At 45.3% G+C, this 25,491-nt stretch overlaps 2 protein-coding genes across 2 annotated transcripts; both read right to left on the bottom strand.

Moving 5' to 3' along the window:
- Positions 1 to 417: 417 nt before the first annotated feature.
- LOC144600783 (uncharacterized) lies at positions 418 to 5,203 on the bottom strand. The gene is made up of 3 exons (XM_078412675.1): positions 5,191 to 5,203; positions 3,190 to 3,276; positions 418 to 1,798 (listed from the first exon to the last, which is right to left on the bottom strand). Exons 1-3 carry the CDS (start codon positions 5,201 to 5,203, stop codon positions 735 to 737), a joined length of 1,164 nt encoding a protein of 387 aa, XP_078268801.1. The 3' UTR covers positions 418 to 734.
- A 6,468-nt stretch (positions 5,204 to 11,671) lies between these two features.
- LOC144600782 (uncharacterized) lies at positions 11,672 to 18,619 on the bottom strand. Its single transcript, XM_078412674.1, has 4 exons — positions 17,398 to 18,619; positions 16,490 to 16,563; positions 14,706 to 14,792; positions 11,672 to 12,818 (listed from the first exon to the last, which is right to left on the bottom strand). Exons 1-4 carry the CDS (start codon positions 18,318 to 18,320, stop codon positions 11,710 to 11,712), a joined length of 2,193 nt encoding a protein of 730 aa, XP_078268800.1. The 5' UTR covers positions 18,321 to 18,619; the 3' UTR covers positions 11,672 to 11,709.
- Positions 18,620 to 25,491: the final 6,872 nt, after the last annotated feature.

Genomic DNA, 25,491 nt, shown 5'->3' with positions numbered 1-25,491 from the left:
GTCCTTTACCCAGAGTGGGGGAATCAAGACCAAGGGATATAAACTTTAGAATTTACTTTACACTTCAGAATTTAGAGATACAGCTTGGAAACAGGGCTTCGCCCCACCGAGTCCACAACGACCAGCGATCACCCCGTACATTAACACTATCCTACACATGATGTCAATCCTTAGCCATGATGTCAATGAATGTTGGACCCGGTACAAGGCTCGCAGTGGTCTATTGTTCGTGTATTTGTCTTCACGATCTAGTGAGTCTTTTTTCATGAACTGGAAGAATTTGAAAATGGAGACACAACAAACTGCAGATACTGGAATCTTGAGTAAAATACAAAATGCTGGAGTGGCACATTGGGTCAGGCAGCATCTCTGGAGAACATGGATCTGTGGCGTTTCAGGATGAAACCCTTCCTCAGAGTCTGTAGAAGGGTCCGGACCCGCAATGTAATTTATCTCTGTTCTCCAGTGATGCTACCTGATCTGCTGAGTTACTCCAGTAGTTGTGTCGTTCTTTTGTATAAACCACCATTCGCAGTTCCATGTATCTCCTAAATCCTCAGTCAGCTGAGCTTGTCGAGAAATATAGATATAAACACATTATTTAAAATAAGTCAATTTCTTTAACATCTTCCAAAAATAACAATCAATCATACAAATATTTTGAAGTGTAACATGAACAGAATTAAACCCCACCGTTAGAATGATCAAGTCACGGCAGAATCTAAACCTTGCCGTCAACTGTGAACTCGCTGGTGCGTCTGTAAATTAGACAACTGAGTGAATCCCTTCCCACAGATGGAACAGGGGAACGGCCTTTCCCTGGTGTGAATGCGCTGGTGCACCAGGAGGTTGGATGAACAAGTGAATCCTTTCCCACACACAGGGCAGGAGAATGGCCGTTCTCCGGTGTGTACCCGCTGGTGAACCAGCAGGTTCGATGAAGAGATGAATCTCTTCCCGCACGCAGAGCAGGAGAAAGGTCGCTCCCCGGTGTGGACCCGTTTGTGTATCAGCAGTCCGGCTAACTGGTTGAATCCCTTCTCGCACACGGAACAGGAGAACGGCCTTTTCCCAATGTGAACCCGCTCGTGGACCAGGAGGTTGGACGATCGAGTGAATCCTTTGCCGCACATGGCGCAGGTGAACGGCCTCTCTCCGGTATGAACCCGCTGGTGCCTCAGCAGGTCGGACGACTGGTTGAATCCTTTCCCGCACTTGGAGCAGGCGTACGGTCGTTTCCCAGTATGGACCCGCTCATGCAGCAGCAGGCTGTACGAACGAGTGAATCCCTTCTCGCATACAGAGCAGGTAAATGGCCTCTCTGTGGTGTGAACCTGCTGGTGCCTCCGCAGGTAATGTGAGCTTTTGAAGCTCTTCTCACAGTTGGAACAATTAAATGTTTTCTCCTCGCTGTGGACCTGATAGTGCGCCTTCAGCTTGGACGACTTGGTGAATCCCTTCCCATACAAGGTGCAGTTGTATGGCTTTTCCCCGGTGTGAATCCGCTGGTGCGTCAACAGGTGGGATGAGTGTGTGAATCCCTTCCCGCACAAGGAGCAGACAAACGGCCTCTCCTTGGTGTGAGCCTGCTGGTAGGTGAATTTCCAGCTGGGTTGGGAAACTGAATCCCATCCCACAGGCCCCACATTTGCACGGTTTCTCCATCGCTTCAGTGTCTTTGCGACTCTCCAGGTTGGATAATCACTTGAAGCCTTGTCCAACCACAGACTCAGGTGCCTCGTTCCTTCTTCTTGTGGATATTCTGATGACTTTTGAGGCAGTGCAGTTGGTTCAAATTCTCAACAGCGAACATGTTGTGACATTCTTATCATGTATGTTTACCGGTGCTTCTCCCGTCTCACCGATACATCCACACTTGGTCACTTTTTCTCTTTTAATCAAAGACCAATGGCGGTCGGTACTTGATAAATGTCAGTCAAATCTTGCTACGAAGTTTGGTTCAAGTACCCCATCAGCAAATCCTCCATCCTCTGTAAAGGAGTTCAAAGTTATCACTGTAAGTACAGGACAGATTTTTTTAACTGACAGTTTTATTTTTAAGGAACATTTTTTCCTGTGGTTCTCCGAAAGCTGTAAATCACACATTCTCCCTCCACCCTTCACTGAAATTCATATCCTTACCAAAATATTCTATATTTATTCACTCTCTGCACTACAAGAGCGTAGGATGACTTTAGACTTAAGAGATACAACAAAAAAACAGGTCCTTTGGCCCACTGCGCCGACCAGCGATCACCCCATAAACTGACATTATCTTACGCACTCGGGACAATTTACAATTTTTACCGAAGCCAATTAACCTTCAACCTGTATGTTTTTGGAATGCAGGAGGGAACGGGAGCACCTAGAGAAAAGCGAAGAGGTCACAGGTAGAACATACAGACTCCTTACAGTCACCTCAAATTCCAAACCCAAAAGACATGAACGATGAAGAGCTTAAAAGCTGATTTTGGCAGCTAAATATATATATCCTGAGTCTTAATAATATTAGAAATAGGCTTTTTGGCCCATCGTGTCTGTGCTGACGATAATCTTACCCGTAATATCTCATTTACCAGCACTTAATTCTTTATCAAAGCACCCTGTATCCAGGTAGACACAAAATGCTGGAGTAACTCAGCGGGTCTGGTTGCATCTCTGGAGAGAAGAAATGGGTGATGTTTCGAGTCGAGACCCTTCTTCCCACACTGTATCCAGTCCCGTGTTTGTCCGAACTTACAGACATTAGCAGGTCCTTGTTTTAGGGGCAGTCGTTGATTTGGAGGCAGGCCCTGAATTGGGGACGCTCCCCGATTTAGACAGTCCATGACTGAAGAACGCTCGCTGATTTAGAGACAGTTCCTGATTCGGAAACGCTCGTTAATTTAGACAGTCTCTGATTTGGGGACGCTCCCTGATTTAGTTTCAGTCTCTGATTTGGGGACGCTCCCTGATTTAATGATGCTCCCCAAAATGAGGGTCATCCCGCGCCTGCGCCGACGGTCTCTCCGGCCCTTTCAACTATTCGGGATAACGTGGAAAGCGGCGGCGGGCGTGGGGGAAGATTTTGTTCTCGTTTCACATTGGGAAGCGGAGGCAAAGTCTGAGTTTTATTTGCGGCCGCGGAGCTGCACTCGGTGTTTTGGGGAAGTGACAGCGTCCCCGGAGATTACAAAACCCCGCTCTTACCTCCTGCGTCAGCTTCTGGCCGCGAGGTGCGCAGGCGCGGCGGTCCCTGCTCCGCCCGCCTCCTCTCCCCTGTGAGTGACGTGCGCTCTGGTCCAGTGGGGAATTTCACAAGATCATAAGAGATGGGGGCAGAATAAGGCCATTCGACCCATCAAGTCTACTCTACCATTCAATCATGGCAAATCCATCTCTCCCTCCTAACCCCATCAACTGCCTTGTCCCCATGACCTCTGACACCCGTACTAATCAAGAATTCATCTATCTCTGCCTTAAATATATCCACTGACTTTGCCTCCACAGCCTTCTGAATTCCACAGATTCACCACCCTTTAGTTTAAGATGAACACAAAATGTTGGAGTAACTCAGTGGGTTACTGAGTTACTACAGCATGCGGTGTGTATCTTTGGTGTAAACCAGCATCTGCATAGCGAGAGGATTTGAGAAGCAAGGAGGTCCGACTACTGTTGTACAGTGCCCTGGTGAGACTGCACCTGGAGTATTGTGTGCAGTTTTGGATGTCGAATTTGTGGAAGGACATTCTTGCTATTGGGGGAGTGCGCAGCATAGGTTCACCAAGTTAATTCCCAGGATGGCCAGACTGGCATATGATGAAAGAATGGATCGACTGGGCTTATATTCACTGGAATTTAGAAGGATGAGAGGGGATCTTATAGAAACATTAAATTATTAAGGGATTGGACAGGCTAGATGCAGGAAAATGTTCCCAATGTTGGGGGAGTCCAGAACCAGGGGTCACAGTCTAAGAATAAGGGGTGGGCTATTTAGGACTGAGATGAGGAAAAACCTTTTCACCCATGGAGTTGTGAATCTGTGGCATTCTCTGCCACATAAGGCAGTGGAGGCCAATTCACTAGATGTATTCAAGATAGTTAGATATAGCTCTTAAGGGTAACGGAATCAAGGGATATGGGGAAAAAAACAGGAACAGGGTACTGATTCTGGATGATGAGCCATAATCATATTGAATGGCAGTGCTGGCTCGAAGGACCGGATGGCCTTTTCCTGTACCTACTTTCTATGTTTCTATGCAGTTCCTTGCTACACAGTTTAGTTTATAGATACAGCGTGGAAACAGGCCCATCGGCCCACCGAGTCCGCACCGACCAGCGATCCCCGCACACTAACACTATCGTAAACACACACTGGGGACAATTTACTTATACCAAGCCAATTAACCTACAAACCTTACGATTTTGGAGTGTGGGAGGAAAACGAAGTACACCCACGGGGTCACAGCGAGAATGTAGACAGCACCCGTCGTCAGGTTTGTACCTGGGTCTCCGGCTCTACAAGCGTGTAAGGCAGCAACTCAACCGCTGCGCCACCATGCCAAAGGAATTGATTACACAGCGCAGTACATCGACTGGGGGTTGCAGGGCGCTGGGATGCAAAATAATTGCACTTTTCACAGATTGCCTCAAAAAGGCAGCCAGCATCATCAGAGATCCACACCACCCTGGCCACACACTCATTTCACCCCTGCCATATTTTATTTTATTTGATTATTTTATTTCATTTTAATTTATTTATTTAAGTTTGGCAGCCAGAATTGTTTCTCGAGGTAAGAAAGCTTTAATTTTACAGTTGAGTGCACATTCCATTCCACAGCAGCCAGTATCACCAGTTTCTGAATTGAGATGCTTCTTCTGATTTTCTTTTCAACTTGCTGACTAAATAATTTTGATTGACTTTAACTTTGTTCTACTCCAAATAAATATCGTAAAATCACTTTAGTCAATGCTATCAAATTATAACTATAAACCTTTCTCAGGTCATCCTTCAGTGTCTTATCAAAATTTGGCTCAAGACGACCTTCCTTTCTGACGGGGAAAGCTGGCAGCAAGACTAAATGCGAGGAATCAATGCTTTGCTGTTACTGAAGTGGAATCACATAACAGCATATCCCTCCGTCAATTTGAAATCTTAAGTAGTCACACAGCACGGAAACAGGCCCTTCAGCCCTACTCATCTATGCCCACCGGGATGCCCCATCTAATCTAGTCGTATTTATCCACCCATATTGCTTCGAGCCTTTCCAAACCATGTAATTGCCCAAATGAATTTTGAATGTTATTGTACCTGGCTCAACTCCCTCCTCTGGCAGCTCATTCCATATACCCACCACCCTCTGAGTTAAAATGTTGCCCCTCAGGTTTCTATTAAATCTTTCCACTCTCATCTTAAGTCTAAGGCCTTTGATTTTTGATTCCCCTATCCTGTAAAAAAGACTGTGCACTTACCCTATCTATTCCCCTCATGATTGGAGACACCTTTGTTACCTCACATGTTGAACTGTAACATGACCATCATTGAAATATAAAGTGCTGACTTCTTTACCAACCAAAGTTGCTGCTCTGAATTCTCCATTCTTTCTGGTTTTTAATTTGTGACCAATCCCATTCTCCCTCCTTTTCCCTTTGTTGCCCTTTGAATCAAGAACCCATCTATCTCTGCTTTAAAATACCCACTGATGGCCAACATGCAATCTATGGAAATTAATTTCACAGATTCACCATCCTCTGTCCAAAGAAATTCTTCCTCATTTTCATTCTAAGTTCTGCTTAATTTCTGCTATACTTTTAATTTCTGAAAAATGTCAAAACAATGACAGGAACCCATCTAGACAGGAAACTGGATAAACGATGCATTTATTTGTGAGCCTGCCTTTCATAGCTGACCATCATATATCATAGCATTATGAGAAAAAGTCTTGACAGAGTTCAGCATCTGAAATGTGGTAAATGGAGACCATCCTCAGAATGGTCCAGAAACAGTGCAACGTGAAACCTTAATCGTGAGAAACATTCAAAGACAAAATTACCTTGCAAAGCAGTAAATATTTTAAAATCAAGGCTAAAATATTGAATGTATAGTACACATTGCTTTAAAGTTTATTGTAATGATAAGGGCTGTAAAGATGACCTCCAATTGACTATGCTGGCAGAAACCTTTAAGTATTAATCACAATTCCATGTATTTTAAAGAAGGAAACCTTTATTAGGTTGTGGTTGCAGAAATCTAAACAGAAAATTTGGCATTGATGTCCTCAAGTACAAGATTAAAAATATCCATATTATTTACAATAACTTCCTACAAAAGGAGCAGGTTAATAGCCTTTTTCTAGTGTGAGCTTGCTGGTGTCGCAATGGCTTGTATGACAGGAGTGATTTTTTTTCCTTGCATACAAAACAAGTGAGTGGTGTCCCCACAGTGCATGCAAGGACATGCATCTCCGGGGGCGAGTTGACTGGAGCAAGTAAATGACCTCTCTTTGGTGTGCAAACGCTGATGTTTCTCCAGCTGGGAAGGATAACCAAATCCATACTGAACACTGAATTTTATTTGGATTATAAATCAGGTCCTGACTGTTTTTTAAAAAAATGTTTCTAGAACCATCTGTAAGAATTCAGTTTAAAGATTGATATTGTTTCGTTTTTCAATTTCAAGGCATGAACCCACCTGATTTAAAAGCATAACTAAATTGAAATAAAGGGCCACCCACAGATAATGAACCAGTTTTAATCAGACAAAATGTGTCGGAAGGAACTGCAGATGCTGGTTTAAGTAAACGGAAGATAGACACAAAATGCTGAATTAACTCAGCGGGACAGGCAACATCTCTGGAGAGCAGGAATGGGTGACGTTTCGGGTAAAGACCTTTCTTCAGACAAAAGAGAGCTGGAAGAGAGAAGGGCAGGACAGAGCCTGGCAGGCAATAGGTTGACACAAAAATACTGGAGTAATTCAGTGACCCAGGCAGCATCTCTCAAATAACACGGATAGGTGACGTTTTGGGTCAGGGTTGAAGAAGAGTCCTGATCCGAACCGTCAATACCTTCAAGGTCAGCAGAGGAGCAGCAGGTGAAGGAGTGATTGCGGGGATTGGCAGAGCAGGGGAGCGGCCAGTCGGGGAGTGGCCTTGTCGAGTAAAGTGCAAGTCTTTGGCTCGAGAGTCTTCGGCGAGGAGGCTGAGGGAGGAGACTACACCAAAAGTTGGAGAGGGTGAGACCCCCCCAAAAAAGACAGGTGAGCTGAGTCAGTGTGATTTCTGTAGGATGTGGGAGGTCCCTGGCTGCTACAAATGTGGAAAGTGTGTCCGGGTTCAGTTCCTGAAGGACCATGTTGGGACACTGGAGAGGCCACTGGATGACTTCAGAATCATCCGAGAGAACAAGTGTTTCCTGGGCAGGGCCAACATACAGCAAGATCGTTACACCAAAGGTACTGGAAGAGAGAAGGTGGGTAATGGTGAGGAAGGGAAGGAAGCTTGGAGTATAGGAGACCCCGGGGGTTGTACCTCTTGAAAATAGGTTCACCCTCTTGGAAGCTGTCGAGACAGAAGACACTGCCAGTCTGAGCGGCGGACAAGTCTGTGAGGCTAAACGTGGCGCTGAGGCAAAGCCGAAGAGACCGATGTCAGGCAGAGCCATGGTAGTAGGGGACTCCATCTTGAGAGGTACAAACCAGGGATTTCTTGCCTCTCTGGTGCCAGGGTCAAGGACGTCACGGACCGATTGCTGAGCGCCCTCAAGGGTGAAGGTGAGCAGCCGGAAGTGGTAGTGCATGTCGGCACAAACGACGTCGGGAAGAGATTCTGCAGCATGACTTTAGAGCTCGGAAGAAGGCTGAAAAACAGGACCTCCAGGGTGGTTATCGCCAGTTTCCTACCAGTTCTTCATGCTGGTGAGGGCAGGAACAGGGAGACAGGGGATCTGAGTGTGGTTGAGGAGCTGGTGCAGGGGCAGGGATTCAAATTCTTAGGCCACTGGGATCTGTTTTGGGGTAAGGGTGAATTTTACAAAAAGGACGGGTTGCACCTCAACAGGTGGGGGACCAGCATTCTGGCAGGCAGGTTTGTCACTGCTACATGGGTGGGTTTAAACTAAATAGTTGGGGGGCGGGGGTGACAAATGGGACAGACAACGATGGAGTTAAAGGGAATGAAACGATAGGAAAAGTTAAGATAGACCCCAGAATTAACGGGACAGAAAGCACCATAAGGGATAGGAGAGTATGGCCAAGTGTAATAGGAGTCAATGTGAAAGGTGAGATGAGTAATGGATTAAAAGCATTATATATGAATGCACGAAGGAGAAGTAAAGTGGATAAGCTTGAGGCTTAGTTAGAGGTTGGTAGATATGACATTGTGGTGATTCCAGAGACATGGCTGCAGGAGGATCGGGACTGGGAACTGAACATTCAGGGTTATACATCCTATAGAAAGGACAGATAGGTGGGCACAGGAGGTGGGGTAGCTCTGTTGGTGGGGGATGAAATTCAGTCCCTTGTGAGGGGTGACCTAGGGATTGACAACGTATACTTGCTATGGACAGAATTAAGGAATTGTAAAGGTACGAATACCCTAATGGGAGTTATCTACAGGCCCTCAAACAGCAGCCTGGATATAGGGTGTAAGTTGCAGCAGGAGTTAAAACTGGCATGTAACAAAGGTAATGCCACTGTGGTTGCGGGGGATTTCAAAATGCAGATAGACTGGGAAAATCAGGTTGGTTCTGGACCCCAAGAAAGGGAGATTGTAGAGTGCCTCCGAGATGGATTCTTAGAGCAGCTTGTATTGGAGCCCACCAGATAGAAGCCAATTCTGGATTTAGTGTTGTCCACTGAACCAGTTTAATAAGGGAACTCAAGGTAAAGGAACCGCTTGGAGGTAGTGACCATAATATGATTAGTTTTAATCTGTAATTTGAGAAGGAGAAGGTTAAATCAGAAGTGTCAGTGTTGCAGTTGAACAAAGGAGACCATGAGGGAGGAGCTGCCCAAGGTCGACTGGAAAAGGACCCTAGCAAGAATGATGGTGGAACAGCAATGGCAGGAATTTCTGGGCATAATCCAGAAGATGCGGGATCGCTTCATTCCATAGAGGAAGAAAGATTCTAGGGGAGTAAGAGGAAATTGTGGCTGATAAGGGAAGTTAGGGATGAAATAAAGAAAAGATGTACAACATAGCAAAGAATAGCAGGAAGCCAGAAGATTGGGGAACTTTCAAAAGACAACAGAAGGTAACAAACAGGGCAATACGGGTGAAAAGATGAAGTACGAGGAGAAGCTGGCCAAGAATATAAAGAAGAATAGTAAAAGCTTCTTTAGGTATGTTAAGAGAAAAAGATTAGTAAAGACAACTGTGGGTCTCTGAAGGCGAGAAATAGTATTGGGTGGACTGATGGGACTGAAGGCTGATAAATCCCCAGGGCCTGATGGTCTGCATCCCAGGGGATGGCTCTAGAAATAATGGACGCATTGGTGATCATTTTCCAATGTTCTATAGATTCAGGATGAGTTCCTGTGGATTGGAAGGTAGCTAATGTTATCCCACTTTTCAAGACAGGAGAGAGGAAACGGTGAATTATAGACCCGTTAGCCTGACATCGGTGGTGGGGAAGATGCTGGAGTCCATTATTAAAGAGATAATAACAGCGCATTTGGATAGCAGTAAAAGGATTGGTCCAAGTCATCATGGAATTATGAAGGGGAAATCCCGCTTGACTAATCTTCTGGAATTTTTTGAGGATGTGACAAGTAAAATGGACGAAGGAGTGCCTGTGGATGTAGTGTATCTAGACTTTCAGAAAGCCTTTGATAAGGTTCCACACGGGAGATTGGTGAGCAAAATTAGAGCACATGGTATTGGGGGTAGGGTCTTGACATGGATAGAGAATTGGTTGGCAGACTGGAAGCAAAGATGAGGAATAAACGGGTCCTTTTCAAAATGGCAGGCAGTGGCGAGTGGAGTGCCGTAGGGTTCAGTGCTGGGGCCCAATACAACAAATATTGTAACTATTTACAATATATATTAATGATTTGGATGATGGAAGGAGAAGTAACACTAACAAGTTTGCAGATGACACAAAGCTGGGTGGCAGTGTGAACTGCGAAGAAGATGTTGGGAGGTTGCAGGGTGACTAGGACAGATTGAATGAGTGGGTAGATGCATGGCAGATGCAGTATAATGTAGATAAATGTGAGGTTATCCACTGGCAGCAACAACAAGGAGGCAGATTATTATCTCAATGGTGTCAGATTAGGTAAAGGGGAAGTGCAATGAGACCTGGGTGTCCTTCTACACCAGTCACTGAAAGTAAGCATGAGGGTACATCAGGTAGTGAAGAAAGCTAATAGCATGTTGGCTTCATAACGAGGGGATTTGAGTATAGGAGTAAAGAGGTCCTTCTGCAGTTGTATAGGGCCCTGGTGAGACCATATCTAATTATGCGCAGTTTTGTTCTCCTAATTTGAGGAAGGACATCCTTGCCATTGAGGCAGTGGAGCAGAGGATCACGAGGTTAATCCCCGGGTTGGCGGGACTATCATATGAGGAAAGATTGGAAAGACTAGACTTGTATTTACTGGAGTTTAGAAGGATGAGAGGGGATCTTATAGAGAGGTATAAAATTATAAAAGGACTGGACAAGCTAGATGCAGGAAAAATGTTCCCAATGTTGGGAAAGTCCAGAACCAGGGGCCACAGTCTAAGAATAAAGGGGAGGCCATTTAAATCTGAGCCGAGAAGAAACTTTTTCACACAGAGAGTTGTGAATTTGTGGAATTCTCTGCCACCGAAGGCAGTGGAAGCCAATTCGCTGGATGAATTTAAAAGAGAGTTAAATAGAACTCTTAGGGGTAGTGGTATCAAGGGATATGGGGAGAAAGCAGGCACAGGTTACTGATTGTGGATGGTCAGCCACGATCACAATGAATGGTGCTGCTGGCTCGAAGGGCCAACTGGCCTCCCCCTGCACCTATTTTCTGTTTCTATATCACCCATCCAGGGATGTTGCCCGACCCACTGAGTTACTCCAGCATTGCGTTTCTTTCTTTGGTATAAGCCAGTATCTGCAAATCCTTGTAGGTATTACGTTGACACAGGCGAGGAGGAGTTTTCAATAGGCAGATGGTTGGACAAAGATCAGAGATGAAAATGTAGAAGGTGCGATACAAAGAAATTGAAGAGAATTGTGAAGCTAGAGGAGGGAACGTAGGTGGAAGGGAGGGGGAGGGGAGAAATAGGTGCAAGTTGAGTTGGGGCATATAGAGGGGAGGGGTATTTTATGGGGGAAGAAGGAAGAGGATTATGTCGTTAACTAAAATTAAAGAATTCAATGTTCTGCCCAGAAACTGATTTTGTCCACAAGTTGGTTAATACACAAATATCGCTCGATATGATTGTTGTGCCTCCACATTATTGTAATGAACGGCATCAAAAGCACGTCACACTCATTATAAAGAACCTTACTCAGAGTAGAGACGGACGGGCTGAGAGAAGTAGCTCCGCCACTCAAAGCAGTGAACATATATCAGACTTTTGAAGTTAATAACATTATGGGATCTGTTCTGTATGTAGAAGTGTCCTCAAGTCAGGTGTTTGTAATCTGAGGATGGCGTGTGTTGACATTATTAACAGAATCAAACCCATAATGATGGAATGATCGGCTGGGGATATGATCAATAGCTGCAGTAAAAGCAAAATCTACACCATACAATCACTTGTGAAACTGCTGGTGTGACAGCAAACGGGATAAATGAGTGAATCCCTTCCCACACACTGAGCAGGACAGAGGTATCTTCCCAGGATGAATCCGCTGGTGCCTCAGCAGGTTGGACGAGTGACTGAATCTCTTCCCACAGACAGAACAGGTGAACAACCTCTCTCCCGAATGAACAAGCTGGTGACTCATTAGATCTCCCGAGTTTTTGAAACTGTCCTGGCACTTGGAGCAATGAAATGTTCTCTCACCAGTGTGAACTCGCTGGTGATGCGAATGCAGGTGGGAGAGCTGCGTGAATCCATTCCCGCACACGGAGCAGCTGAAAGGCCTCTCCCCGGTATGAGCTCTCTGGTGCGTCAGGAGGTTGGATGAACAAGTGAATCCCTTTCCACAAATCGGGCACCTGAACGGCCTCTCACCAGTGTGAACTCGCCCATGTATCTGCAGGTGGGTTGACTGAGTGAATCCCTTCCCACACACGTTACAGATGAACGGCCTCTCCCCTGTATGGATACGCTGGTGCCTCAGCAGTACCTCGGAGCTTTTAAAGCTTTTCTCGCAGTTAGGGCAAGTAAAAGTTCTCTCCTCAGAGTGAACGAGCTGGTGTTTCTGGAGGCTGGACATTTGAGTAAATCTCTTCCCACACAAGGAGCAGATGAACGGCCTTTCCCCGGTGTGAACCCGTTGGTGTCTCAACAGGTTGGACGAGCGAGTGAACTGTTTCCCGCACACGGAGCAAGTGAATGGTCTCTCCCCAGTGTGGGCGAGGACGTGTGTCTCCAAGTGGGTTGACTGAGTGAAGCCCTTCCCACACGCAGAGCACATAAACGGCCTCTCCTTGGTGTGCGTTCGCTGATGGGTTTCCAACTGGGATGGATAACTGAACCCCTTCCCACAGTCCCCACATTTACACAGTTTCTCCATCATCCAAATGCCTTTCTGTCTTTCCAGATTTGGGAATGAATAGAACCTTCCTCCACATATGGAATCAGTGCATAGTTCCTCTTCACTGTGAATGGAGCATTTCCCCCCCACACTGTTCATCTGGTTCAATCTGTTTCCAAACTCTGTGAACTGGCTCTCTCCTGGTACAGTACCTGTACCTTAGGCATCCTTACATTCGTAACGTTTTCCACAGGCAGAAGTGATCAATATTCTCCCCTTCTGTTTAGTGATATCCAGATCCTAGTAAATAGAGAACAGTCAGATTTTGATGTGGTCCAATTTTACCATCTACAAATTCTTAATACTGTAATACCATGTAAAAGAAGTGTTAAAAAAGCCACAGTCATACAGTGTGGATACAGGCCTTTTGGCCCAACTTGCCCATGCCAACCAACATGCCCCATCTGCACTCGTCCCAATTGCCAGTGTTTGGTCCATATCCCACTAACCCTATCCTGTTCATGTAATTGTCCAAATGTTTTATAAATGTTGAAATTGTACCAGCCATAACCTCCTCCTTCAGCAGATCATTCCATATACCTACCACTCTTTGTGTAAAAAAAAGTTGCCCCTCAGGTTCCTATTAAATCTTTTCCCCTCACCTGAAACCTATGTCCACTGGTTCTGCCAAAGATGGACACAAATGCTGGAGTAACTCCGCAGGACAGGCAGCATATCTGGATAGAAGAAATGGGTGACGTTCGGGTCAAGACCCTCCATCCTCTGGTTCTTGATCCATTTACCCGATATATTCCTCTTCTGATTTTACACACCCCTACAAGATCACATCCTCCTGTGCTCCAAGGAATAAAGTCCCAGCCTACTTAACCTCTCCCTATAGTTCAGGCCCTCGAGTCCTGGCAACATCCCCGTAACAGGCGGCACGGTGGCGCAGCGGTAGAGTTGCTGCCTTACAGCGAATGCAGCGCCGGAGACTCAGGTTCGATCCTGACAACGCCGTCTGTACGGAGTTTGTACGTTCTCCCCGTGACCTGCGTGGGTTTTCTCCGAGATCTTCGGTTTCCTCCCACACTCCAAAGACGTACAGGTATGTAGGTTAATTGACTGGGTAATTGTAAAAATTGTCCCTAGTGGGTGCAGGATAGTGTTAATGTGCGGGGATCGCTGGGCGGCGCGTACTCGGTGGGCCGAAGGGCCTGTTTCCGCGCTGTATCTCTAAAAATCTAAACTCTTCTCTGCATAATTATTTTCTGCATAACTCCCTTTTCCAACGTAACAACTTTCCTATAACAGGGTGACCAAAACTGAACAAAATGCTCTAATGTGGTCTGTCTGACCCAATGGGTTACTACAGCACTTTGCATTTTGCTAAAGATTCCAGCATCTGCAGCTTCTTGTGTTTCTCCCTAAGTAAACAAGTGCTTGAATCAATAAGACAAGAAGGCTGTTGACCAAGTGTTGATAATTGGGATTAGGTTAGTTGACATGAGCATGTTGTGTAACTGAATGTTGCCCAACCCAAGTACAATGAAAATAAATAAAATAAAGTGCAAGATACAGACACTGCTATCGTTGGCCATCTCCAGTTTTACCTTCCCACACTGACTTTTCTGTCCCAGGCCTCCTCCATTGTCAGAGTGAGTCTAATCGCAAATTGGAGAAACAGCATCTCATATTTCGCTTGGGCAGCTTGCAACGCAGTGGTTTTAATATTGTAAACACAAAATGCTGGAGCAACCCAGAGATGCTGTCTGTCCCGCTGAGTTACTCCAGCATTTTGTGTCTGTCTCTAGTTTCTTTGGTGCAGACACGCTCCCCAAATATTTCACTCCGTTGAGAGACGCTCCCTGCGTTTCACGCTGCGCACGCGCTGTTGGTAGTCAACTGCCGAGTCTGTAGCTTTTCCGGTGCGAAACGGCAGAAAGAGGAGTTTGGCGGCGACGGTTAACGAAGGAAATAGTTATCATCTCAAGTCGGGTCAGGGCGCAAAGTTTGAAGTCGCACAGAGGCCGTTTCGTACCTGAAATTGCCGAATCCGCAGATGTTTCCGCAGTTCGTCAGGCGGCAAAGTTACGCTCGCCTACCTGTTGCGTCACTCGTCGCCAGCCCCAAGCGCGCATGCTCGGCTGCCCCATTGCCCGAATGATTGACGTGCAGCCTGTACCAATAAGCTGCAGGGAGGACCCGCCTATTACTCAACCAATCAGAGTGCGCAGAACCGGGGTTTCCATTAATGGGACGGAAACTTTCATCAGTATTTATCATAAGTGATAGGAACAGAATTAGGTCATTCAACCCATAAGGTCTAATCATGGCTGATCTGTCTCGTCCTCCTAATCCCATTCTCCTGCCTTCTCCCATAACCCCGGGAAGCCGCACTAATCAAGAATCTATCTCTGCCTTAAAAATAACCATTGACTTGGCCTCCATAGCCTTCTGTGGCAAAGAATTCCACAGATTCACCACCCTATGACTAAAGAAATTCCTCCTCATCTCCTACCTCAAGGAACGGCCTTTAATTCTGAGGCCATGACCTCGAGTGCTAGACTCACACTGGTGAAAACATCCTCTCCACATCTACTTGAGAGTTAGATTTAGCTCTCAGGGCTAAAGGGATCAAGGGATATCGGGGAAAAGCAGGAAAGGGGTACTGATTTTAGATGATCAACTATGATCATATTGAATGGCGATGCTGGCTCAAAGGGCCGAATGGCTTACTGCACCTATTTTTCTATGTTTACTCTATCCAAGCCTTTCAATATTCTTATTTCTATTATTATTTACCGTGTAGACATAACATCCAGGAATAACTCAGTGGAACAGGCAGCATCTTCCTGTCTGAAGAAGGGTCTCAACCCAAAACGTTACCCATTCCTTCCATCCAGAGATGTTGCCTATCCTGCTGAGTTACTCCAGCATTTTGTGTCGATCATTCGTGTAAACCAGCATGTGCAGTCCCCTCCTACACGCCTCTGTATTTAAGGTAATTTATTTCCCATTCCAGTAAAAAAAGGTTGCATGTTTTTGTATTGGTTTGAGGCGAGTAAGCCTGTGCAGTCTGAAACAAATCATCATTATGTGTGAATTAGATAAAGAGGGCATTTTATCGAAGTCTAGCAAAAATACCAAGTGATCCGGTAAACTGTGTAGATGGGAATAGAATTATAAATGGCAGTGATGGATTCAGTGGGCAAAACAGTAGCTGTGCCCACTCAATCAGAAATGTTACCTGAAAAGTTTATAAACCTAAAAACCAAGGAATTTAGAAGGATGAGAGGAGATCTTATCGAAACGTATAAGATTATTAAGGGGTTGGACACGTTAGAGGCAGGAAACATGTTCCCAATGTTGGGGGAGTCTAGAACAAGGGGCCACAGTTTAAGAATGAGGGGTAGGCCATTTAGAACTGAGACGAGGAAAAACGTTTTCAGTCAGAGAGTTGTGAATCTGTGGAATTCTCTGCCTCAGAAGGCAGTGGAGGCCAATTCTCTGAATGCATTCAAGAGAGAGCTAGATAGAACTCTTAAGGATAGCGGAGTCAGGGGGTATGGGGAGAAGGCAGGAACGGAGTACTGATTGAAACAGATCAGCCATGATCACATTGAATGATGGTGCTGGCTCGAAGGGCCAAATGGCCTCCTCCTGCACCTATTGTCTATGGACCTTTTTAGGTTCTTGATTTTCAAGGTTATCAAAAGTTACTGGGAGAAGGCTAGGGAATGGGGTTGAGGGAGAAAAATAGATCGAATAGTGGAGCCGACTTGAAGGGCTGAAATGGCCTAATTCTACTCTTATGTCTTATGAACGTATCCATTGCCGAGTGCTGATTCCCAAAAAACATGTAATCCTCATGTGTCCCTCAACCTACAGGGTTCATGTATGGGACCGAACCCCAGGTCTTCCTGAAGTTTAGCCTCAGACCACAAGGTTCCTTGTTCACCACTTAGAGGCACAAGAGAAGGAGAGGCTTTGCATTGACAGGACAACATTTACTCAATTAGCACTGCAACGGTCAGTGGAGTATGCACAAAAGCATCAGACATTCAGCGACACACTCATGTTTTTCAGGCACACAGTGGATCATTGCATTGGCCAGTGATGCACAGATATGTGGGGATATGCATGTCCACAAACCCCAACAGGATAAGTAGATAAGAATGGCCAAGGCAGAAGATGAGACTGTTATTTATTAAATGCTACATATGCAAGTTATGTCAAACTGTATAAAACGTTGGTTTGGCATTATGAATGTACTGTGTACAGTTCTCACTACAGGATGGATGTGACAGCATTAGGTGTGATGCAGAGATAGCAAATTATTTTCTTGAGTTCAAAACAAAGTATGTACCTCAGAGTGAAGATAGACACAAAATTCTGAACTAACTCAGGAGGACAGGCAGCATCTCTGGAGAGAACGAATGGATGACATCACCCATTCCTTCTCTCCAGAGATGCTGCCTGTCCCACTGAGTTACTTCAGCATTTTGTGTCTATATTTGGTTTAAACCAGCATCTGAAGTTCCTTCCCACACAAATATACCTTGTAAAAATATACCTTAGGCAATACAGGAATTAAATCAGAACTCATTCGCTTTCCCCGCCACTACTCAATCTAGCCGGCATTTGGAGATAAATACCTGATATTTATTTGACATGTAAAGAATATGAAAGCAGATGCAAAAATTAACGACGCAAAGTTACAGCCCAACTTTCAGCATGATCATGAGCTTTTTCTGAACAGTTGTTGTGGCAGCAGGATCGAGACGCTGCAATCACTTGTGAACTCGCTTGTGTGACTGCAGATGGGAGAACTGAGTGAATCCCTTCCCGCACACAGAGCAGGTGAATGGCTTCTCCCCGGTGTGAGCCCGCTGGTGGATCAGCAGGGTGGATGAACAAATGAATCTCTTCCCGCAGATGGAGCAGGTAAATGGCCTCTCTCCGGTGTGAACCTGTTGATGTTTAAGCAGACTGGATGAACAAGTGAATCCCTTTCCACACACGGAGCACACAAATGGCCTCTCCCCTGTGTGAACTAGCCCATGCATCTGCAAATGGGACGACTGAGTGAATCCCTTTCCACAGACAGTACAGGTGAATGGCCTCTCCCCAGTATGAATGCGCTGATGTCTAAGTAGATCTGCTGATCTTTTAAAACTCTTCTCACAGGCAGAGCAATTAAATGTTCTCTCATCAGTATGGACTCGTTGGTGCGTCTTTAGATGAAATGACTGTATGAACCCTTTTCCACACACACTGCAGATGAATGGCCTCTCCCCTGTGTGAATACGCTGGTGCCTCACCAGAACCACCGAGCTTTTAAAGCTCTTTTCACAGTTAGAACAATTAAATGTTCTCTCTTCAGTGTGCACCCGCTGATGTGACTGCAGATGAGACGACTGGGAAAATCCCTTGCCGCACACAGCGCAGGAAAATGGCCTCTCTCCTGTGTGAGTTCGCTGGTGTCTTATCAGATCGGAGAGCCGAATGAATCCCTTCTTGCACATGGAGCAGGTGTAGGGTCTCTCCCCAGCATGAACTCGCTGGTGTTTCAGCTGGTCAGAAGCTTGAGCGAATCTCTTCCCGCAAACGGAGGAAGGGAATGGTCTCTTCTTGCTGCGAGTGCATTGATGACGTTCCAATTGGGATGGGCAATGGAATCCCTTCGCGCTTTCCCCACATTTACCTGGATTCTGCATGGTCAGCGTGTCCCTGTGTCTTGAAGTTGGATGATGAACTAAATCCCAGTTCAAACGTGTACACTGTTTCTTCCACCACTACTGTCTCCCTGTATTCTCTCCAACTTGTTGCACCTCTTCCCCGTCTTCCCACAGTCTTTTTATGTGTGTCTCAATGCTGTAAAATCACAGTGTGCAAAATCTTTTTCATAAACAGAACAGATGAATGTTTTTCCTTCTCTATTCAAAGAAAGTTGATATTTATATCCTGGTAAACTGACTCATCATCACAGTCAAATAACGATGTGCTCTGGTTTAAATTTCCACTTGCAAATATTCAACTTGCAAATTCCTGTGAAAGGAGTTTATGAAACTCATCACTAACAGTGGAGAAAAAATTCAGATCAGTTAATTATACTTCATTAAAACTTATGTTCTACTCATTTTCCAACATCACACACATTCTCTCTCCATCCTTCAAATTTCTTTCATCTTCAACATTCATTTCTGTTTCACATAGAAGTATTGTGTTCCATCTATACTCTGATCCCATAAAACAATGATGGTGTGGCAATTAAGAACAAGTTCATGATCCAGAAATGGCAGGAAGAGCAGATTCTCTTCCAAGGGAAAATCATACCTGCAACAGCGATTAGAAAACGGACCTATTTGATGAAGGATGACAACAAAATGTGAACATCTTTAGAAAATTATTTATTATTTAACCTTTATTAATCAGGCAAGTAAAAGTCTGCACCTTAGGTGGTAACATACCAAAAATAATATTTTCTCAATTAACTTTTCATTTAGTGTAATTTATAGTCATGTGTACCGAAGTATAGTGTAAACCCTTTTTCTTACATACTATCCAGTCAGTGGAAAGATGACACATGATTACAATCAAGCCACCCAAAATGTAGAGATATAGGATAAAGGGAATAACATTTAGTGCAAGATAAAGTCCGATTAAAAATAGTCCGAGGGTCTCCAATGAGGTCAATGGTAGGTCAGGACCACTCGCTAGTTGGTGATAGGATGGTTGAGTTGCCTGGTTCTGCTGGGAAGAAACTGGCTCTTAATCTGAAGGTATGTGTTTTCACACTTCTGAACGCTTTTGCGAACAGAGCATTGCTAGCATTCATCCTTGGTGAGATGGCATATTGCTTTTCTGATTGAAAGCAATAACATGGAAAAAGGATGTTCAGTCAACCACACTGACCATCGATCACCCATTTACATGAATTGTATGTTATTCACCTTTCGTTTCCACTTATCTGTTACCACTTAGCTTTTACCAGGCAACTGAATCATCCTACTACAGAGAGCAGTACTGAACTACCATCTACTTCCTTGGTGACCCTCAGACTCTCCTTGATCGGATTTGGCTGGATTTACCTTGCACTAAACGTTATCCCCTTATCATGTATCCATACACTGTGAATGGCTTGATTGAAATCATATATTGTATTTCTGCTGACTGGATAACACGCAACAAAAGCTTTTCACTGTACAATAAACAAAACGAACTAAACCAACTAACTTCCTGCACATGAGGGGAAATTTACAGAGGCCAATTAATCTATAAAATCACATGTATTTGGGAGTTCTGTGCATCTGGAAGAAACCCACACTGTTACAGTGAGAACATGCAAACTCAGCACATACCTGTGCACTGTGAGGCAGCAGCTCTACCATCTACACTACCGTGCTGCCACTTTTGGGGAAGGAGTTTGAAAAGTTTGGAATAAAGTATCAAACAGCATGGAAACAGGCCATTTGCCTCAACATGCCCATGCTGAATAGAGGGTACTATTTGCACTATCTGTATTAATCCGATCTTTCACCCCTTGGCCCATCATTTTCTGCTTGCTCCAACCAAACATTTATTAAATGCCATGTGACTCTATCTCCTTCACTTTCTCAGGAAGTGCATTGCAGTACTCATTACTAAATGTTGTACCCTTTATCCACCATGCACTGTTGATGACTTGATTGTATTCATGTGTAGTATTTTCTTTAACTAGATAGCACTCAACAAAAAGCTTTCCACTGCACATCTGTACACGTGACAATAATGAACTAAAGTAAATTCTCCATCCCAGGCAACATCCTGGCAAATTTCCTTTGCTTTCTCTCTGCCGTTAGAACAGCTTCCTATAGGGTAGTGACTAGATCTGCACATTAGGGAGGACAAGGTGGGAGACAATGAGGAGGCTGGGGGGACGTATCTGGAACTTCAAGAGTTGAGACTGAAGGCACAATTCTGCCTGCGCCTGAAACGGGCAAGAATTACCAAAAATAGGTCAAGGTAAAAAATAGGGATTTGAAAATATCTACGACCACCTCACCCTGCTATCTGATATCTCAAACACATCTGCATTTCTTGTAATTTGGAGACGTCCCCTGACCTTGTTCTCGTTTCCTCGATTTGTCGACGTTCCCCGAGAGAAGCCAATACCAGGACCGGCCAACAAAGCAGTGAAAAAATAATTATCGTTCTTTTTCTCTAGTGCTGGACGATAAAGTGCGCGGTTTACATTGCTCCGGGAGAACGGCAGACGGTGTGCAGGAAGCAGAGAATTGCACCGAAGTGCATCAACACTGCTCACGCTTACCCCCGAGCCGCAGTCTGGCATCAAATCCCGCACATGCCCAGACGGTACAGCTCCTGGGAGTGACGTTAACCCAGACAAATGAGCTCGCAGAAAGACGCAAAAAGCTGGAGTACATCGGCGGGTTAGGCAGCATCGCTGGAGAAAAGGAATAGGGGATGTGTCGGGTCGAGAGTCAGGGGAAAACAAAAAGAGAGATGTGGACGGTGATATACAGAGATACTGAATGATACTGAATACCGATCAAATGAATGAAATGTATGCAAAAAGTAACGATGATCAAGGAAAGGTGGAGCCCACAATGGTCCATTGTTGGCTGTGGGCTAGGTCATAACGAGTTATCCAAGCAGTGAAACTCAACAGGTCGACAGTGAAACCAGTACGACGACTCGGGTCCGGGAGGGACAGAGAAAGAGGGGATGCAAGGGTTCTTGAAGTTAGAGAAATCAGTATTCATGCCGAAGATAGACACAAAATGCTGGAGTAACTCCGGATCAGGCAGAATCTCTGGAAAAAAGGAATAGGTGATGTTTCGCGTCGAGGACCTTCAGACTGAGAGTCAGATGAAAGGGAAACGAGAGATATAGACGGTGATACACCGCAAATGAATGGAATATATGCAAATAGTAACAATGGTGAAGGAAAAATTGAGCCCACAATGGTCCATTACAGGCTGTGGGCTACATGATAACGAGCTATGCAGGCAGTGAAACTCAACAGGACTAAATTGAAACTAATACAACGACTAGGGTGGGGAGGGACAGAGAGAGGGTTACTTGAAGAAATCCGTATTTATGCCGAATATAGACACAAAATGCTGGAGTAACTCAGCGGGACAGACAGCATCTCTAGAGAGAGGAAACGCGTGACGTTTCATATCATATCATATCATATCATATATATACAGCCGGAAACAGGCCTTTTCGGCCCTCCAAGTCCGTGTCGCCCAGCGATCCCCGTACATTAACACTATCCTACACCCACTAGGGACAATTTTTACATTTACCCAGCCAATTAACCTACATACCTCGGGTCAAGACCATTCTCCAGAGTGAGAGTCAGTGAGAGTGGGTCTAGAGATATTGACGGTAAGGTGCGAAAATGACAGATCTAAGCAGATCATGTTATGGAAATATAGAACGGTTCATTGTCACCCGAGGGGAAGGTGACAGCGGTTGCAGGGAAAAGTACCTGGGGAGAGGGTGGTTTGAGTGGGAAGGGCTAAATTCACCACGGAGTTGCGGAGGAAATGATCTCTGCGGAATGCAGAAAGGGGTGCTGATGGGAAGATGTGGCTAGTGAAAGGATCCCGTTGGAAGTACGGAAAATATCGGAAAATATGCTGTATGGGAATGCCTGATGGGGTGAAAGGTGAGAACTAGGGGGACTCTTTCCCTGATGTAACTGGGGGGAGGGGAACAAGAGCGGAGCGGCGGGATACCATGGAGACCCGTGTGAGGACCTCATCTATGATGGAAGATGGGAATCCCCATTAACTAAAGAATGAGAACATCTCGGATGTCCTGGTTTGAAACACCTCTCCCTGGGCGCAGATGCGTTGTAGATGAGGGAAATTGGGAGGAGGGGATAGAGTCTTTGCAGGAAGCAGGGTGGGAAGAAGTGTAGTCAGGATAGCTGTGGGAGTCAGTAGGTTTACAATAGATGTCAGTTGCCATGGGTTGCAAGCTGCCCAAGCGAAATATGAGGTGCTGTTCCTCCGATTTGCGTGTGGCCTCACTCTGACAGTGGAGAAGGCCCAGGACAGAAAGATCAGTATGGAACCTGGAAGGAGAGGTAAAATGTTTCGCAACAAGGAGATCACGTAGGCCAAGGCGGACCAAGCGCAGGTGTTCAGCTAAACTGTCGCCATTCTGCGCTTGGTATCACCAACATCTTTGAGTTCACACCGAGAGCACCGGATACATTAGATTAGTTTGGAAGCGGTGCTCGCAGTTCGGGGGAAGCAGCGTGTATGAATTGCTGTCCCTTTAACAGATTTGAATGCATTGGGGTTGGGTATTTGACCGCATCCAAGTGTGCGGGGTTTATGACTTACATGAGCGGGACTAATTCTGGATATCTCTTTAGCTGAAATTGTGCAGGGACTCCCTTCGTTCTCGATACCGCCCCCACCCCCACCCCGTGTATGTGTGTGTGTATGGCTTTGCTTCCTGAAATTGATCACTATCTCCTTTGTTTTGCTTACGTTGAGAGACGGGCTGTTATTTTCTGGTTCGGGTTCTGGTTGATTACTGCGCAAACACCACATAAGTGGTTATCTCGCGCAGGTCGGAGTATCTTGCCACCAGGTCACGAGGTTCTTAATCTCCATCCAGTACTCAGCCTTGTTATTATTCGTTATCCGCGCACAACGGTGGTGTCGTCCGCGAGAAAAGAAAGGGGCTGAGAACTGGAGTGCTTTATATTTCGCGTTTGCACGTTCTACCTGTAACCGCCTGGGTTTCCGCTGGGTGGCTCCGGATTTCTCCCACATCTTAAAGATGTGCGGGTTGCAGATTAAATGGCCCCTATAAATTGCCCCAAATGTCGGAAATGTGTGCGAAAGTAGAATAAAACAGATCTAGTGTGAACCGGTGATCAATGGTCGGTACGGATTCAGTGGGCCAAAGGTTCAGTTTCCATGCTCTTATTACTAAACTAAACTAAACTAAGCTAAACTAAACCGAGGGTTAGTTTGCAGATATCATTCTATGTGATGTGTATGTGGGGGGGGGGGGGGGGGGGGGATTGGGGGGGGGATTTGGGAGGTGGGGGGATGATCAACCGGAGCATCTTGTCTGATTCCGGTGAATGTGCACTGCACTCTCTTCCGGGGCGATATACCCTCCCTGTCTCTGTCTCTGCGGGATTCTTTGATTGAATGGTGTCCATCACTGACTCGGTAGGTGTTCTGATAATGTAGTGGCCTGTACAAGAAGGCTGCTTACTTACATTGCCTTAACAACAAACTCCGCTCTGTAAAATATATGGTTCAACAGTTGGATTTTTAAAAATGGGAAATTCTGCACAAGGATGACCAGCACCTTATGGTCCCAAATACTCGCAACTACTGGAACTATTTTTAAAGATAAATTGTTCCGCATACGGTTACGCACATCCTGCGACTGATCGGCTGTCATTTCAGTCAGTTCATAGAAAAGTCAGGAAGTCAGAATCCCGTGCTCCGTGAGAGGATTTTTTAAACAGGATTTTAAAAACATTATTCCAGATATAATAAATATCTATTCGTGGTTCAAATCCCAGAACTCCATTTCTACTCAATATTGAATAGGTTCTGCTTTAGGCCAAGCCTGGAGTAGATCTTATCCATCAGACTCAATTCACCCATACAGGATGTATGAATTGAGTCTTGAAATATCCCAGAATACAACACAGTCATCAGATTCTGTGTTGATAACAAGTACCAGTAAATTGGGATATTTCGTTTCGCAGGTGCATAAACGTCAGCCCACAGCGGGGATCTTTTTCGTTGTCAGTGATACGGGAATGTGGTTTGTCATCAAATGGAGTAAATTGGGATTTGGCTGTGCCACCGTACAGGGTGGCAATTGGTCGTAAATCGTAGGGCTTTCGTTATTATTAAGACTGTTAATGTCAGACTATTTTTCCATAAACTGGGATCTTTGTGTCTCTGCAAGAAGAGTTTCACATAGGTCTCAGAAACAAGGAATGTACCTGTTACTAAATTCAGTTAAAGACTCTTTGACACGGAAACGCACTTCTCAGTAAATCCGGATATTTCCACCTTAATGGTGCAGCAAGGGCAGCCGCTAGTAATCCGGAGCTTTATACATCCATACGGTTCGTTTACCCTTCAGTAAACTGTGAAATATGTCGGTGCATGCACCTGGAGAATGGACACAAAGATATCTCTGCCTGGTTCCTACAATACCGAGTGGAATAATCGTTCCCACACCATAAAACAACGATGGATTACCCATTCCCACTCTTGAATTTAGAACAAATGCTTATCGGTAAACAAATGAATCGTTCCGAAATGGTAATCTGAAAGCACCTGTTATTTGAAGAAGAAAACCCCCACAAAGTGCTGGAGTAATTCAGAGGGTCGAACAGTATCACTGGAGAACATGGATAAGTGACGTTTTGGGTCGGAACTATTCTTCGAACTGATTCCGGAATGGTGGGGCGGAGGGAGGGGGGGGGGGGGGGGCAGAGAAAGCTGAACAAGCGTACCAAGTGACAGACGGAATATGTAGGAAACAACTGCAGATGCTGGTTGACACCGAAGATAGACACAAAATGCTGGAGTAACGCAGCGGGTCAATAGACAATAGACAATAGACAATAGGTGCAGGAGTAGGCCATTCAGCCCTTCGAGCCGTTCTAAATGGCCTACCCCTTATTCTTAAACTGTGGCCCCTTGTTCTGGACTCCCCCAACATTGGGAACATGTTTCCTGCCTCTAATGTGTCCAATCCCCTAATTATCTTATATGTTTCAATAAGATCCCCCCCATCCTTCTAAATTCCAGTGTATACAAGCCTAATTGCTCCAGCCTTGCAACATACGACAGTCCCGCCATTCCGGGAATCAACCTG

This window comes from Rhinoraja longicauda, chromosome 16 (genome assembly GCF_053455715.1).
Source record: "Rhinoraja longicauda isolate Sanriku21f chromosome 16, sRhiLon1.1, whole genome shotgun sequence".
Taxonomy (NCBI): domain Eukaryota; kingdom Metazoa; phylum Chordata; class Chondrichthyes; order Rajiformes; family Arhynchobatidae; genus Rhinoraja; species Rhinoraja longicauda.
This window is presented reverse-complemented; position numbering and strand designations above follow the sequence as displayed.

What these genes read in the sequence shown, in the direction of transcription:
- LOC144600783 (XM_078412675.1), bottom strand. An exon ending in GCCAGAAGCTGACGCAGGAG is followed by an intron (nt 1,799 to 3,189) that starts GTAAGAGCGGGG and finishes TTCGCTGTTGAG; the next exon opens with AATTTGAACCAACTGCACTG.
- LOC144600782 (XM_078412674.1), bottom strand. Translation starts at nt 18,320, where the DNA reads ATGCAGAATCCAGGTAAATGTGGGGAAAGCGCGAAGGGATTCCATTGC. An exon ending in CGGTCCCATACATGAACCCT is followed by an intron (nt 14,793 to 16,489) that starts GTAGGTTGAGGG and finishes TCCTCCCTGCAG; the next exon opens with CTTATTGGTACAGGCTGCAC. An exon ending in GGCGACGAGTGACGCAACAG is followed by an intron (nt 12,819 to 14,705) that starts GTAGGCGAGCGT and finishes AGGATGCCTAAG; the next exon opens with GTACAGGTACTGTACCAGGA.